Raw genomic sequence first — 13,876 nt, forward strand, 5'->3', positions numbered from 1 at the left:
CCCTCCCTCCCAGGTTTGAGAGCCTGGGAGGGAGGGCGAGTAGCGGCGCGCGAGCGGCAGCAGCAGCGGAGGTGAGCTAGGGCGGCCGGGGCACATTTTTAGGGGCGGCATTCTGGCGCCGGACATGCCGCCCCTAAAAATGTGCCGCCCCAAGCACCAGCTTGTTTTGCTGGTGCCTAGAACCGGCCCTGGCTGCTGCAGTTTGGCTGTTGCTATTTGATTGCCAGGAGTTGTTCCTCTCAGAGCCAGGTGGGGCGCGGGATTGCAGGGCGTGCTGGAGCCAGAGCTGGGGGCAGACCCTGCCTGGGGGCGCACCCAGGTGGAATTTAACCAGCCTCGCCTCAGTGAGCAGCCGTGGTGCATTGGCGGTTCTGGGGGCTGGAGCTGTTCACCCACAGGTCACTGGCTGAATGCAGCCGGGCTTAGCAGGGGTTAATGATTCCCCTCCCCATGGCCCCTAGATGAGCTGCCCAGGTGCCAAACTCACCCGCTGGCATGGCGCTCAGCTGGGCGCTCTCTGGGCAGGGACTGCACTCACTGGGTGTTTGTACAGCGCCTGGCCACAATGGGTCCCCCAGCTCCGCCCCATTCTGCCCGAAATCCTCTCGCCCACTGGGTCCTTGTGAGAAGTGACGCCAATGCGCAGGGCGCGGGGGGGGCGGGGGGGGATTTAGCCCAGCCGCAAACCATGGCTTGATTTTTTTTTAATGTTGCAATTTTTTGGAGGGGGGAGGTGGGAATCTTCTGATCGCTGGGGGTGGGGTGGGGTCTGAGCCATGAGGCTGGAACTTCCAGGGCTGGCCAAACAGCAGGCCCCACTCCCACCTTGGGACGCCCCCCTGGGGAGGTGGGGGCCAGTGCCAGTGCTGGGAGAGGGACCCCCCCCCCCAACTGCATCTGCACCTCTCAGCGCCCCGCTGCTCCAGGGCTGCAACCAAACGTGCCGGAAGCTGCCGAGAAGAGTGTGTCAGCAGCGTGGGGGAGGTAACGCAGAATTCCCCCCCCAACCAGCCCTATGGCCTGCCCCAGGGCTGCGGGCTTGGCTGTGGGAGGTGGGGCAGGGAGGGGGTCATGCCCCCCCATCTGTGCAGCTGTTTGCATGCCCTTAGCTTAGCCAGCAGTGGGAGGCCAGGAGGGCCTGGACCTGGCTGCGGAGGGGGGGGGCGCTCTCCTCCCCCCCACCCCCCCGTTTCTAAACCCTGTGGGCAGGAAGTGTGCAGGCAAGTGACAGCAGCAGAGCGAATGCGGCGGGGGGGGGGGGAGGGAGGAGAGAGCCGGCGCTTCCCCCAGCTGCCCGGAGCCAGCAAGGATGGGCAGGTCTCCCCAGGCTCCCCCCGTCCCAGGGGCTGGCCCGCTCCCCAGCGCAGAGAGAAGCCCCTGGTAGGTGCCTCTGGCGGGGGCTGCTGGGCCGGGAGCCAGTGGGAGTTGGCTGGGGAAGGTGCCAGGGTCGCTTGGCTTGGAGGGGAAAGTCCTGGCAGGAGCATGGGGGGAGCTTGGAGCGAGTTGTGGGGACCCCAGCAGGGAGTGTGTGGGGGGGAAGGGGATCCAGGGGGCTCCCCCCCCAGCACTGCTTGCCCCCCCTCCCCGGCGCTTATGGCTGTGACACGACTCAGGAAGGATGGGAGGAGGCTGGTGGAGCCGTGTCCCTGCCTATGAATGGGGCATCTGTTCCTCCGCTGGTCCTGCTCAGCCGGGTGTGGGGCAGGACAAGACTCACACAGGGGCAGAGAGAGGGACAGACAGACGCACACACAGACAGACACCCCCCCACCAGACATACCCAGACCCACAGCTGGCCGGGGCTGTCACAGTCCAGCTGGCAGTGAGCTGCCCAGCCTGGGGAACCAGCCACACTCTAGCCCAGCTAACAATAGCAGGGGGCGGCTCAGGTTAGCCACTCAAGGTCCAGGCCGCCTGCCCCGGGTCTGGGCTCAGGTGGCTAGCTCCTGCTGTCGCCACTGCCGCCATGGCCATGCTGCCCGGGCTAGCTGCTCCCAGCACCTGTACAGACACACAGACTCAGCCATGCAAACAGAGACACAGACACTTACACACACACACACCCCTCCGCAGACAGACACACAGACAGACATGGACGCACAAGCAAGGCTGGGCACTCATGACGCCCATGGACGTTAGCAGGAGTCAGCACCTTGGAAATTGGGCCTGAGGGCACCTGGACAGACAGCCCCCAGAAGCAGACAGAGAGACACAGAGAAGGGAAGCCAGACACATTTTTGGTCGGCTGCTTGGGGGGGGTTGGTTCGCTCCCTCCAGTGACCGTGAACTCTGGCTTTCCACCCAGCCTCACACCCCTTCACGCTCAGTGCCCTCATTGTGCTGATGGGGAAACTGAGGCAAAGAGAGGGGCAAGGAATGCACCGAAGTGACAAAGGGAGTCAGTGACAGAGCCAGGAAAGGATCCCAGGAGTCCTGACTCCCCAGTCAGTGCTCTAGTTATTGGACCATACTGCCTCTTATCTAACCATCCAGCCCCCCCAGCCCATACTTACCACTTCTGGGAGATTTATCATCTATCCATCTCCATCCACTTTATCTATCTATCTATCTATCCCCATAAAACCCCGTATCTATCTATCTATCTATCTATCTATCTATCTATCTATCCCCATCCACTCTCAGCCTTGCTGAATCCACGGCATTGTTCCTCTTCCAGAGCTGGGGTGGGGAGCAGTGGCCCCAAGTGAAGTGCCAGCATCCAGAGGCGACTCTCTCCCTGTGCTGAGCTGTCTCATTGGCTGCACAGCTAGGCCTGCCCAACCTGTGTTAGTTTCCCAAATGCTGCAATTCTGATGTGCTCCCATGACTCCAGGAGCGGGAGCTTTATGGAGCAGCGAGCCTGCGGGAGAACGGGTTCTTTGCCAGCACCCAGCCTTTTCGCAGGAACGTAACGGTTTTGATTAAACTTTGGCCATGCAGCTTCTCAGACCCAGGATGGAATTTCTGGTCAGGTCATAGGAGTGAGCGAGACCCCAGAAGAGCCAGTAGCCCAGTGCTCGTGGCACTCACCAGGCAGGTTAGAGACACCCTGAAAATCACAAGCCTGGCTTAAGCATTGGCAGCGCTGCAATCTTGGCTGGGGGCTCCAAGCGCTCTGTGTTTGTACAGCACCCAGCACACCGGGACCATGTTCCACGAGGGGGCTCCAGACGCTGCCCTAATACAGATGACCAGGACACAAGTGCTAATAACAGAATTCCTCTGGGGTAGTGGTTTTTAATGCTATAGATTAGCAAGCTGGAGCATTCAGTTATGGGGATCTTTTCTACGTGACTGTGTCAGTCCCATATGTCTCTGCTTAGCCGCGTAAGCTGGGACTTCACATGCATCAAGCAGGCACCGGAAATGCTGTGGCTGAGTGTAACACTCTTCCGGCTTGGGCTCTGCAATTGTGGTCGCTCGCCCAGCATTTGAGTGTGCGCGTGCGGGCCCGCGTGTGCGGCCCTGCAGCTCGGGCCCCTCTGTGGGCTGCTCTCTAGCTAGCTCTTAGTGATACGGGGCGAGCAGAAATGGAGCCCACGGACACTAGGTCAGAGGTATCTGTGTGTCTGAGGGCTGGCGCATAGGGCCAGCTTCAGGGATGGGAGAACTCTGCGGACTTCAGGGACTCAGGCCTGCAGGTGCGACGCAGGGGCCAAAAGGGCAAATGTGATCCCAGGTGTGTACAGGAATCTCGGGTAGGAGCAGAGTGCTTATTTTCCCTCTGTATTTGGCCCTGGTGCGACCGACCGTTGCTGGGATCATGTGTCCAGTTCTGGTGTCCCCAATTCAGGAAGGATGTTGATAAATTGGAGAGGGGTCAGAGAAGAACCACGAGAATGATTAAAGGATTAGAAAACGTGCCTGAGCGTGAGAGACTCAAGGAGCTCCATCTATTTAGCTTAACAAAGAGAAAGTTAAGGGGACTTGATCACTGTCTATCAGGGAACAAATATTTAATACTGGGCTCTTCAGTCTAGCAGGGGAAGGTCTCACATCATGCAAGGGTTGGAAGTTGAAGCTAGACAAATACAGACTGGAAATAAGGTGTAAATTTTTAATGGTGAGAGTAATTAACCATGGGAACGATTTACCCAGGGTCACGGTGGATTCTCCATCACGGACAATTTTTAAACCAAGACTGGCGGGACTGAAGTCCTGCAAAGTAGCATATAGGCTTTGTGCAGTCCTGCACCAGGGTGATCTCCATCCTTAGCCCAGACACCAGGCATTCCCCCTCCACGTGTACTACACATTTCTTTGTAGCTTCTACGCTCTGGGGGGCTGTCCTTTCTCCCTGTGTGGTACAGTGTTGAGCGCACTGTGGGGGCCAGAAGCGTGACAGATAACACTCCTCGTCTGAGCACTTCAATGCAGGCCGGTGTCATTATCCCCATTTTACAGATGGGGAAACTGAGGCACGGAGCAGGGCCATAGTCACCCAGAGAGTTAGTTGCAGAGCTGGGATTAGAACGCAAGTCTCCCAAGCGCGTGCCCTAGTCACTAGCCTACACTCTGAGTGCTGCCAATTCCTAGCTCTTTTCCTCTTTTCCAAAGGAACTCAGTATCAATGTCCAGATGGGGAAACTGAGGTGTGAGGCGGGGCCATGACCTATCCAAGGTCACCCAGGCCAGTGGCACAGCTAGGAATTGAACCACTTCCTTTAAAAATGAATTTCTCATGCAGCCCTTGACGTCGGCAGACACTACTGACCAAACAGAAAAAAAAAAAACTCGTTCTGTTCTGCTCACGTTTGTCTGCTGCGCCCCCCATGTGTCTGGGCGCCTGGTGTGATAAATAAATTGTCACCACCATGTACCGTACAAACCCTGTGACCTCCAGGTGGATTTCCCTGCTTTCAGTATCGCTCGTAATTCCTGGGCCGGGTTGCAGCGTCTCTCACCCCCAGCGGCTTGCATTGTCCTTTTCTGGGGTTGTCTAACATGCCCATTTCCAGCCCATTTCGTTGAACGTTAACTTGTGGTTTTGTTTGCTTGCCCTCCTTTGCTCCAGGGTAGACCCGAGTGCCATGGGGAGCCTCTCTAGAGAGCCGGCTGCTCACTGCTTAGCAAACAAGATGGGAGAAGAGCCCACCTTGGCTTAACTGGACCTTTCAAAGCAAAGTTAGGCGCGTCGGCAACCACGGTGCGTGGTTCCTGGTGGACGGTGACATGGATCCAGACGGCCCTTCCAGCCACACGGAGCCCATGGACCTCCTGGCTTCTTATGCCGCAGAAGCTCCAGGATGTAGGCCTGGAGAAAGCCTCTTTAGGATTCAAGATGCGATTGTGTTCTCCGATAATTACACAGACCCGGGCAGTGCCTTGTACGCCCAGTCCCCCTCGGGCCCGGAGGGCCACGGTGTTGGCAGCTGCTCCTTGGAAGTCACTGCCAGGGACTGCGAGACGTCTACGGAAGAATTTGCTGGCCTGGGGGGTGGAGAGATGCTGTGCGCCGTGGGGAACGCACTTGGTTCAGAGATCCCTGCAGTGGAATCTCCACCCCCTCCAGCAGAGAACCCGAATGCTCAGGACGAGGGGAAGAATGACGCTGCCCAAGCACTGTTCTGGTCCGGGATCCTCCAAGCTCAGCTGTGCGTGCTGGACCTGCAAGGGGAGCTGGAGAAGCAAGAAGAGCCTGTCGCTGAGCTAAGCAGCTGGTCCCGGGGCCCTGAGGACGCACTGAGCCGCGCCCCGGCTGCACAGGGCTTGCCCATCTCCTGGGAGCCGCTGGACGAAAGAGCCACCGCGGCCAGTGACAGCGATGACGGGCAAGAGGCCGGCCTGGCGAGGCAGGAGGAGGAGAGCTGGTCGTCCGAGGGGGAGGAGGAGGAAGAGCAGTGCCTCTTCTACAACAACCCGCTCTTCCAGGAGAGCCCGGGTCCCGCAGGGCCCAGCCCCTCTGACGGCCCTGCCTTTTGGAGCGCCGCCGAGGGGGACCGCGCTGGTTCCAGCGATGAGGCCGATGGGGCTCCCCAGGGCGAGCCGGTGTCAGGTGGCCAGCAGGAGGAAGAAGAGCTCTCGTGCCCCTTCGCTGAGGCGACCGAACCGGGAGCCAAGGATGAGACGTCGTGCGATTTCCCCGCCTACACGATGCACTGCAGCACCTGGGCCCCCTTGGTGATCACGGAACGGGACATCGACGGGGCCTGCTCAATGGCTGAGGACCCGGAGGTAAGAAGCGAGCAGCCCATTCGCCCTTTGTCAACCTCCTCTGGTGGCCAGGCTGGAGGGAGGGGCTTAGTGGAGGGACGGCCCATGTCTCCCCCGCTTACCCCACCCTCTCAGGCCAACCTGAGTGATCTCCGTTTAGAGAAAGCCCCCCTTGGCCTGCCCAGCATGTGCTGTGGATCCACTCCCGGCACTGTGGAGCTGTGAGATGGGGGGGGCACAAAGGGGCTGTGCCCGCCTGGGTCCGTACTGATCTGCAGTATTGACCCCCCTCAGCCCATCCAATCCGACCCACTGCATAACCCTGGCCTTGGAACGGCACCAGAGGGAATTATTTCCCCTGCTCTGCGTAAGCCTAGCAAACCAGGCTGCCAGGGGTCTGGTGGGAGGTGAATTACCTCCAGCGGCGGGAAAAGCCCTCCCCTTGGCTTAGGCAGCGTGCTGCGGTCGCGTCTTGGGTGTAGACAGCCTCAGTAATTTGGAGGCGTGGCCCGTAGGAACTACATGTCCCAAGATGCAGTGCTCCAGGGCGCCCTGGACAGGAGCCAGCACAATCAAACCACGTTCTGGGACCAGCTCCAGGGCCTGGCCCCTGGGATGGGAGCAGCCACTTTGCACATGGATTCGCTCGTGCATCTCCCACGATTGTATTCACAGACCAGGCCATGGCATTGCCCTCACACTCGTGCTCACGTGGGGTGTGAACAGCAGCATCCATGCAGACACTGGTGCTGCTGCAGGGTGTGGATTCCTTGGGGGCTGCGTCCCCTCTCACTTGCACTGGTGTCACCCCCTTGCTTTCTGTGGCATGACTCCTGATTGACACTGGTGGAAGAGAGAGGACGGGCCCTGTGCTCTGGGGAATGGGAATATAAACTGGGTGTAAAACTACGCCGTGGGTCTGAACTCCCTCGGGCGCACACAAGCTCACCAGCCTGCGAGGGAAGCAGGCTGGAGTAACGTCCCTGCTGAGAAGGTGGAAAGCAGCGTGGCCTAGCAGACAGAGCACCACACTGGGACTTGGGAGCCCCAGCTCTGCTGCTGCATAACTTTGATGGCCCCTTGCTGTGCCTCAGTTTCCCCACTTGTGAAGTGTGGCTGACGCCGCTGACCTCCTTGGAGATCAACTGCTGGGAGGTGCTAGATGAGAGCTCAGTTTGAGTAATGTGGAGGGCAGGCCACTTCAGCCCACACCCCCTTACCTCTCCTCCTGTCAGTGGCTTTCTTTGCCACAGTACAGGGGCATTCTGTGGCTGTATACAGGTAAATGGTGAATAGAGAAGGTGCCAGTAGGGGGTGCTCAAGAGCAGGCATCCTCCTCCTGGGTTTTGCAGGACCAATCAAATGGGTTGCTGTGCTGCCGCCATCCAGCTCCTCACCGTGGCCTCGGGCCTGAGCTCTGCAAGGCCACATGCTGGGAGGGCGGCCGTGCCAGGTGCCCGTTTTCTGCCCTGCATGGGCCGCCCAGAGCCTTCTGACAGGCAGGATGGGGGCGGGGGGTAATACAAACATAGGAGCGGGTGAGGCTAACGCAGTCGCAGGGATCACTCAGCTAGGCCAGTGTCAATCCAGCGTCACTGCCAGGGAGTTGAGCGGAGTGACTCCGGATTACAGGGGTGGCTCTGAGAGCTATTTTTCCTCTCTAGCTCCAATGGGAGTCAATGGGACCGAATTCGCAATTACTCTGTAGAGGGGGGTGGGGAGGTTAAGCGGGTGTTTGGCCCCCTTTGAACTTCATAGAATCATAGAATCTCAGGGTTGGAAGGGACCTCAGGAGGTATCTAGTCCAACCCCCTGCTCAAAGCAGGACCAACACCAACTAACTCATCCCAGCCAGGGCTTTGTCAAGCCTGACCTTAAAAACCTCTAAGGAAGGAGATTCCACCACCTCCCTAGGTAACCCATTCCAGTGCTTCACCACCCTCCTAGTGAAATAGTGTTTCCTGATATCCAACCTAAACCGCCCCCATTGCAACTTGAGACCATTACTCCTTGTTCTGTCATCTGCTACCACTGAGAACAGTCTAGATCCATCCTCTTTGGAACCCCCCTTCAGGTAGTTGAAAGCAGCTATCAAATCCCCCCTCACTCTTCTCTTCCGCAGACTAAACAATCCCAGTTCCCTCAGCCTCTCCTCATAAGTCATATGCCCCAGCCCCCTGATCATTTTCGTTGCCCTCTGCTGGGCCCTCTCCAATTTGTCCACATCCTTCTTGTAGTGGGGGGACCAAAACTGGACACAATACTCCAGATGAGGCCTCACCAATGCCGAATAGAGGGGAATAATCACTTCCCTCGATCTGCTGGCAATGCCCCTAGTTATACAGCCCAATGTGCCGTTAGCCTTCTTGGCAACAAGGGCACACTGTCGACTCATATCCAGCTTCTTGTCCACTGTAATCCCCAGGTAGGTTCTGGGGCCATGTAGGGACCTGCCCAGCCCCTGGGGTCAGTTAGCGCTACCTCCGGGCTCCTCCAACTCATGATCTGTTTTTCATAGCATCCAATGAGCCCTAGGGGTAAAGAACAGACTCAGTGCAGCACGCCCCAGCCACGCCCCCATTCCCCCCCTCATGGATTCTAGAGGGCAGAGAACAGACACAGCGCAGGGTGCCCCAGCCACGCCCCTGATCTGCCCACTGTGGGCCCTGGGCGGCAGGGAACAGCCACAGCGCAGGGCTCCCCAGCCACGCCCCCAACCTCCCCATGGCCCTGGGGGGCAGGGAATAGCCACAGCGCAGGGTGCCCCGGCCATGCCCCCGAACTGCCCCCTATGTGCCCTGGGGGCAGGGAATAGCCACAACGCAGGGTGACCCAGCCATGCCCCCAATCCGCCCCCTATGGCCCTTGGGGCAGGGCTCTACACCAGCTGGGGAGGCCATTGCAGAGGCGGGAGCCTGAGGGGGCCATTTACACCTACCCTAAGGCCTGTTTAGTGTGTCAAACCAGTGCGAGGGGAAACCGAGCCAAGGAATGGGGTTTGGGCCAACCCCTCAGCACCGGCACTGTGGGGCAGCCCCTGACACGCTGCTTGCCTGGGCTGAATTCTGACCTCAGCTCCATCGAGGGCCCTGATCGCTAGGCCTGTTGGGCCAGGAGCAGGGCAGGAAATGCTAGGGGCCGGGGAGCCCTGCCCCGCCCCAAGCCCTCGGGCCAGGGCTCTATTTTTAAAACTGGCCTGGCGTGGCTGGAGCCTGGCTCCAACAGGGTACTGCTCAGCATGCGCCTTCCTGTGGATTGTTTGCAGCGGTGGCTTGGCACCTGGCCAGTCTCCAGCGTGGGGTTGGGCTGGGGATGAGGCAGCTGGGCTGATGCGTCAGGCTTTGCCGGGGGGGGGGGGGGGGGGGGGGGTCAGCCATCCTGCCAGGGCAGGGGGGGGGCCGGGGGGGGCGGGTCTGACGCACATTTCTGGAATATTTCCCAAGAGCAGCACCCGGCTTTGGGGGCTGCTGGGGGTGGCAGGAGAAGCTTGGGGTAGCTCCTGTGTTGGCTTTCCTGCCATTGCAGTGACTGGGGGGGTGACGATCAGAGTTGGGGTGCTGAGGCTGGGGCGATGGGGTGGGGCTGGGGAGGGAGGGTCCCTCGGGCGAGGGCCAGCACTGCTTTTGGGGTCACTTGGTTCGGGGGCCTGGTTCTCAGCCAAGGGGAGCAGTGGGCACTGAGCGCCTCTGGAGGTCAGATCCCAGTGTGAGGCTGAGATGACGCTGCCCAGAGTCTGTCAGTCTACAGGATGCTGCTGGGTTAAACCCGCGGGTGTCGAAACCAGACACATCCCCTAAGCTGTTACTGACCCCGGATTGCTAGCGGGGGGAGGAGTTCCTCAGAGCCGGTTCTCACCACTCCCACCAGGACTGGTCGTGTTTGTGTAACCATAACCCTTCGGGGCCCCACTCACAGACTAGCACCCCTCTGTGCTAGGCACTGTACTTGTCTATTGCTATTAGAGGTATTGCGGTAGCACCTAGGCACCCCAACCATGTACCAGGACCCCATTGTGCTAGGCGCTGTACTTTTTTACTGCTATTAGAGGTATTACGGTAGTGCTTAGGTGTCCCAGTCACAGACCAGGCCCTCTGTTGTGCCAGGCACTGTATGTCCCATTTCTCCCTATGTGCCAGATTCCCTGGATGAACTACATCTCCCATGATGCATCATGGTCTCACCTCTGAACCACATGCTGTAGCATAGGAATCATATGAGTGCAGGTGCATTCTGGGCAATGTAGTCCAGCCAGCGAGCCCCACCCATCCAGCACAATTGAATAAGAGGTACCAGAACTATAACTCCCATGAGGCACCGTGGCTCCATAGACAGATGTGGTTGAATGTTGAACCGACCCAAAATGTTCCTGCATTTCTGAATTGACTTTTTTCTGACCTTTTCATTCTGCAAAAAAATGTCAGTATTTTTGCCTTCCGTGCCGATTCAGGAGCAAAACCGATGTTGAAATACCCGGATACTGTGATTTCTGCTCAGCTCCCATCCAGCCCTGTGGGTCAGCTGGGGTCAGGTCAGCCTGTCACCAAAAAGGCCAGAGCAGAAACAGAGACGGGCAAGGGCTGGGCTGTTGGTTTAGAGAGGAGAAGAAGAAGGGAGATGGCAGAGAGCTGTAAAATAGAGTGAGAGAGAGATGGGGAGAACAGCAGGACCTGCCCTATTGTGTAATGCCCCTGCCAGGGGACAATCGATGAGTGTTAAAGGCAGCGAATGAAAAGCACACACAGTGCCTAGTTAACCTGTGGAACTCCCTGCCACAAGAGATCAGAAACAAAAGAGGCTCAGCAGCAAATCAGGCTTGGTTACCTTCAGTCCTGTTATAAACCCTCCTGCATCAGGGTGTGAGCCAGCCACTCATTAACAGGGCCTGGCAGAAACTTCCCTTCAGGGTCGGTGATTTCAGTCGGTTATTGTGGAAGTTTTGCTGTTTCTGCGACAGTTGCTGGTGCCGGCCACGGTCGGGGCCAGGAGCGTGGGCCGGAAGGGCCAGTGCATGTTGTTTCCAGGGAGGAGGATTAAGCAGACCAGGGGATGGGGTGGATTTTCCCTCACTTGGCATTTTGCAATGGAGATTGGGCATCTCTTTCTACAATCTGGGTGTCCTGGGCTGGATTGTCCACCTGCGTTGAGCAGGAGGCCAGGCTGTATCAGAGCAGCCCTGCCTGGCCTTACCAGTCGATTCCCTGGCCTCCGCTCTGTTCCCGGCAGTTCTTGGGCTCCTGCGGATTTTCTAATGTGTCTTTGCTTTTTCTCCAGGCCCCGGGCCGCCCCCCCGACCAGCTGGCGGATGGAGCCATCTGCCGCCCCCCGGTTGTCCTGTGCAGCGCGGAGTCGGGTGAGTCCTGGGACCATTCGGGGACGAGACGGCTGTTCTGCGATCGCTCCTCCCTGGCCTATAGGGGGTGGGGGGGCTGGCTGTGAGACCAAATGTGGGGGGCAGACCGTACCCCACCTGCTGCTGCTGGTTCCTGTGCCTCTCTGCAGCAGCTGGTGCTGCCGCTGACCCAGACGACACTGCACTGGGTGGACCCTGGGTCTGAGCCAGTCGGGCCAGGCCTGTGTGCCATGCTTAAAGTGCGGGGTCCGTCATATTCTATGGAAAAGAAAGGGACATCACATCTGCCTGCCCCCTACTCCCACTCTGTCCTGCCCCCACCCCATCTGTCCTGCCACGCCAGCAGGGGTCTGGCCCCATATCACGGGCAGGAGGCTGGCTGGGGCCACAGCAGTGGGGGGGGGGGGGGGCTGTGCTGGGGCCATTGGTAACTGGACTGCCCCCACAGATCTCAGTGGTGCTCTGGACCAGGGGGAGGGCGGCTTGCTGTTTTCGGCTTCCAGCACCTCCATGGTATCGACCCTGCTGCACACCGAAGACTGGGACCACCCCAGCCCCTGCGAGCTCCAGCCTCCGAGTCCCTCTCCAGGCGGAGGCAGCTGGAGCCCCGAGGCCTCCCCGCAGCACACCGCGGAACCAGCTCAGCACCAGGAGGCGGATTTGGAGCTGGCAGCCCCTGACCATGACAGCCTGGCGCCCCCCTGCCTGGTGGCAAAGGCGTCCCGGAGCACTTCCTGCCCGCGAGGGGAAGTCACTGCGGCCGAGTCCCCGGCTGAGTCGCTCGACGCAGTGGAGGGGAAGCCGGGCAGCACGGCGCAGGGGCAGGAGATGGAGGAACTACCCCCCATGCCTGGAGATGAGCCTGTGCTGGGGGAGGAAGGCAGGCCGGAGCCCACCCCGGGGTAAGCCAGCTCACGAGTCGGGCCACGGGGAACCAGGCGGGAGGTCACGGGACTCAGGCAGCCACGACATCCTCCAGCTGTGGTTAGGCGCCGGTGCTGAGCTGAGCTTTGCACTGTGAGGGCACCTGAGATGAGAGCTGGCAGCCATTTGGTGAGCACTCCGAGAGGGTAGAGATAGCTGAGAGCTAATGGAACCTGCTATCCGTCCGTCCATCTATCTATCCATCCCTCCCCAGTCCCCCCCTCGATCCGTCCCTCCCCAGACCCCCCCCTCGATCCATCCCTCACCCGACCCCCCCGACCTCCCCTGATCTGTCCCTCCCCAGACCCCCCTCAATCCATCCCTCCCCAAACCTCTCCGATCCGTCCCTCCTCAGACCCCCCTCGATCCGTCCCTCCCCAGACCTCCCTCAATCCATCCCTCCCCAGACCCCCCCTTGATCTGTCCCTCCCCAGAACCCCCCTCGATCCATCCATCCCCAGATCCCCTCGATCCGTCCCTCCCCCAACTCCCCCTCCCAACCTCCCCTCGATCTGTCCCTCCCCAGACCCCCCTCAATCCATCCCTCCCCAAACCCTCCCCTCGATCCGTCCCTCCCCAGACCCTGGCTGGGATGATTTAGTTGGGGTTGGTCCTGCTTTGAGCAGGGGGTTGGACTAGATGACCTCCTGAGGTCCCTTCCAACCCTGATATTCTATGATTCTATGACTGCAGACATGGGCTCCTCCCCAGCCTTACCCCCCTCTCTGACGCACACATGAGTTGATATAGGGTTTGCTCACTCCTAATGGGGAAGCAGAATGAGAAGCCAGCTTCGTTCGCTCTCTGAACTGCAGCCTTTGCCCCGTGAGCTAACGAAGAGCACTCTGAGGCAGCAGCAGCAGTAGTAGGACTCTTATCCTTACTTATCCACAGACTCGTGTCTGAACGCTGCGCACAGAGGGGCAGATCACAAGGCCCCATGCGTCACTTACACTGCCTGAGCTAGACCCCTAAGGCTCAGCGGGTGGGGGGTGGACAGAGCTGGGCCTTGCAGCCTGGCACATGGAGCCAGTGCCCTCCCCCCCCAGCAGCAGGCTGCTGCAGGAGAAGGCTGGACTCAGCCATGGGGAGGGGAGTGATGGGAGGGGGCCCCCCCTGCTTCTGACACCTCCATCCGCCCCCTCAGGTGTCCCAAGCAGGAGGACGCAGGGGAGAAGCCAGGAGATCTGGAAGTGCCGCAGCCCGACGGGGCCCTGCTTGCCAACGGGGCCTCTGGGGACCAGGGGGCCGCTCAGCGGCTGGCAGCGCGGCTCTACCACTTGGACGGCTTCAAGAGGTCGCAGGTGGCCTCCTACCTCAGGAAGAAGTAGGATTTAAGTGACGTTTCGGGCAAGATGGACGGTGTTCTGGAGTGCCCCCGCTGGGAGGGCTAGAGTAGCCAGGAGCTCCCCCCACAGCCAGCGCCCTGCCCCACTCCCCACAGTGCCC

The 13,876-nt window shown here is 59.6% G+C and overlaps 1 protein-coding gene across 1 annotated transcript in view; it reads left to right on the top strand.

Annotated features, from left to right (window-relative positions):
• The window catches only part of LOC113404952 (PH and SEC7 domain-containing protein 1-like), a 28,981-nt gene that overhangs the window by 6,768 nt on the left and 8,337 nt on the right, over window positions 1-13,876 (top strand). The window contains exons 2-5 of the mRNA XM_026656619.2: window positions 5,015-6,174; window positions 11,425-11,503; window positions 11,952-12,405; window positions 13,575-13,754. Of these exons, the coding sequence (XP_026512404.1) occupies window positions 5,173-6,174; window positions 11,425-11,503; window positions 11,952-12,405; window positions 13,575-13,754 (1,715 nt within the window). The 5' untranslated portion in view covers window positions 5,015-5,172. The remainder of the gene's footprint in view (window positions 1-5,014; window positions 6,175-11,424; window positions 11,504-11,951; window positions 12,406-13,574; window positions 13,755-13,876) is intronic.

The sequence above is a fragment of the Terrapene carolina genome, unplaced genomic scaffold, assembly GCF_002925995.2.
Source record: "Terrapene carolina triunguis isolate 2854851 unplaced genomic scaffold, T_m_triunguis-2.0 Scaffold49, whole genome shotgun sequence".
In the NCBI taxonomy this organism is placed as follows: Eukaryota; Metazoa; Chordata; order Testudines; family Emydidae; genus Terrapene; species Terrapene triunguis.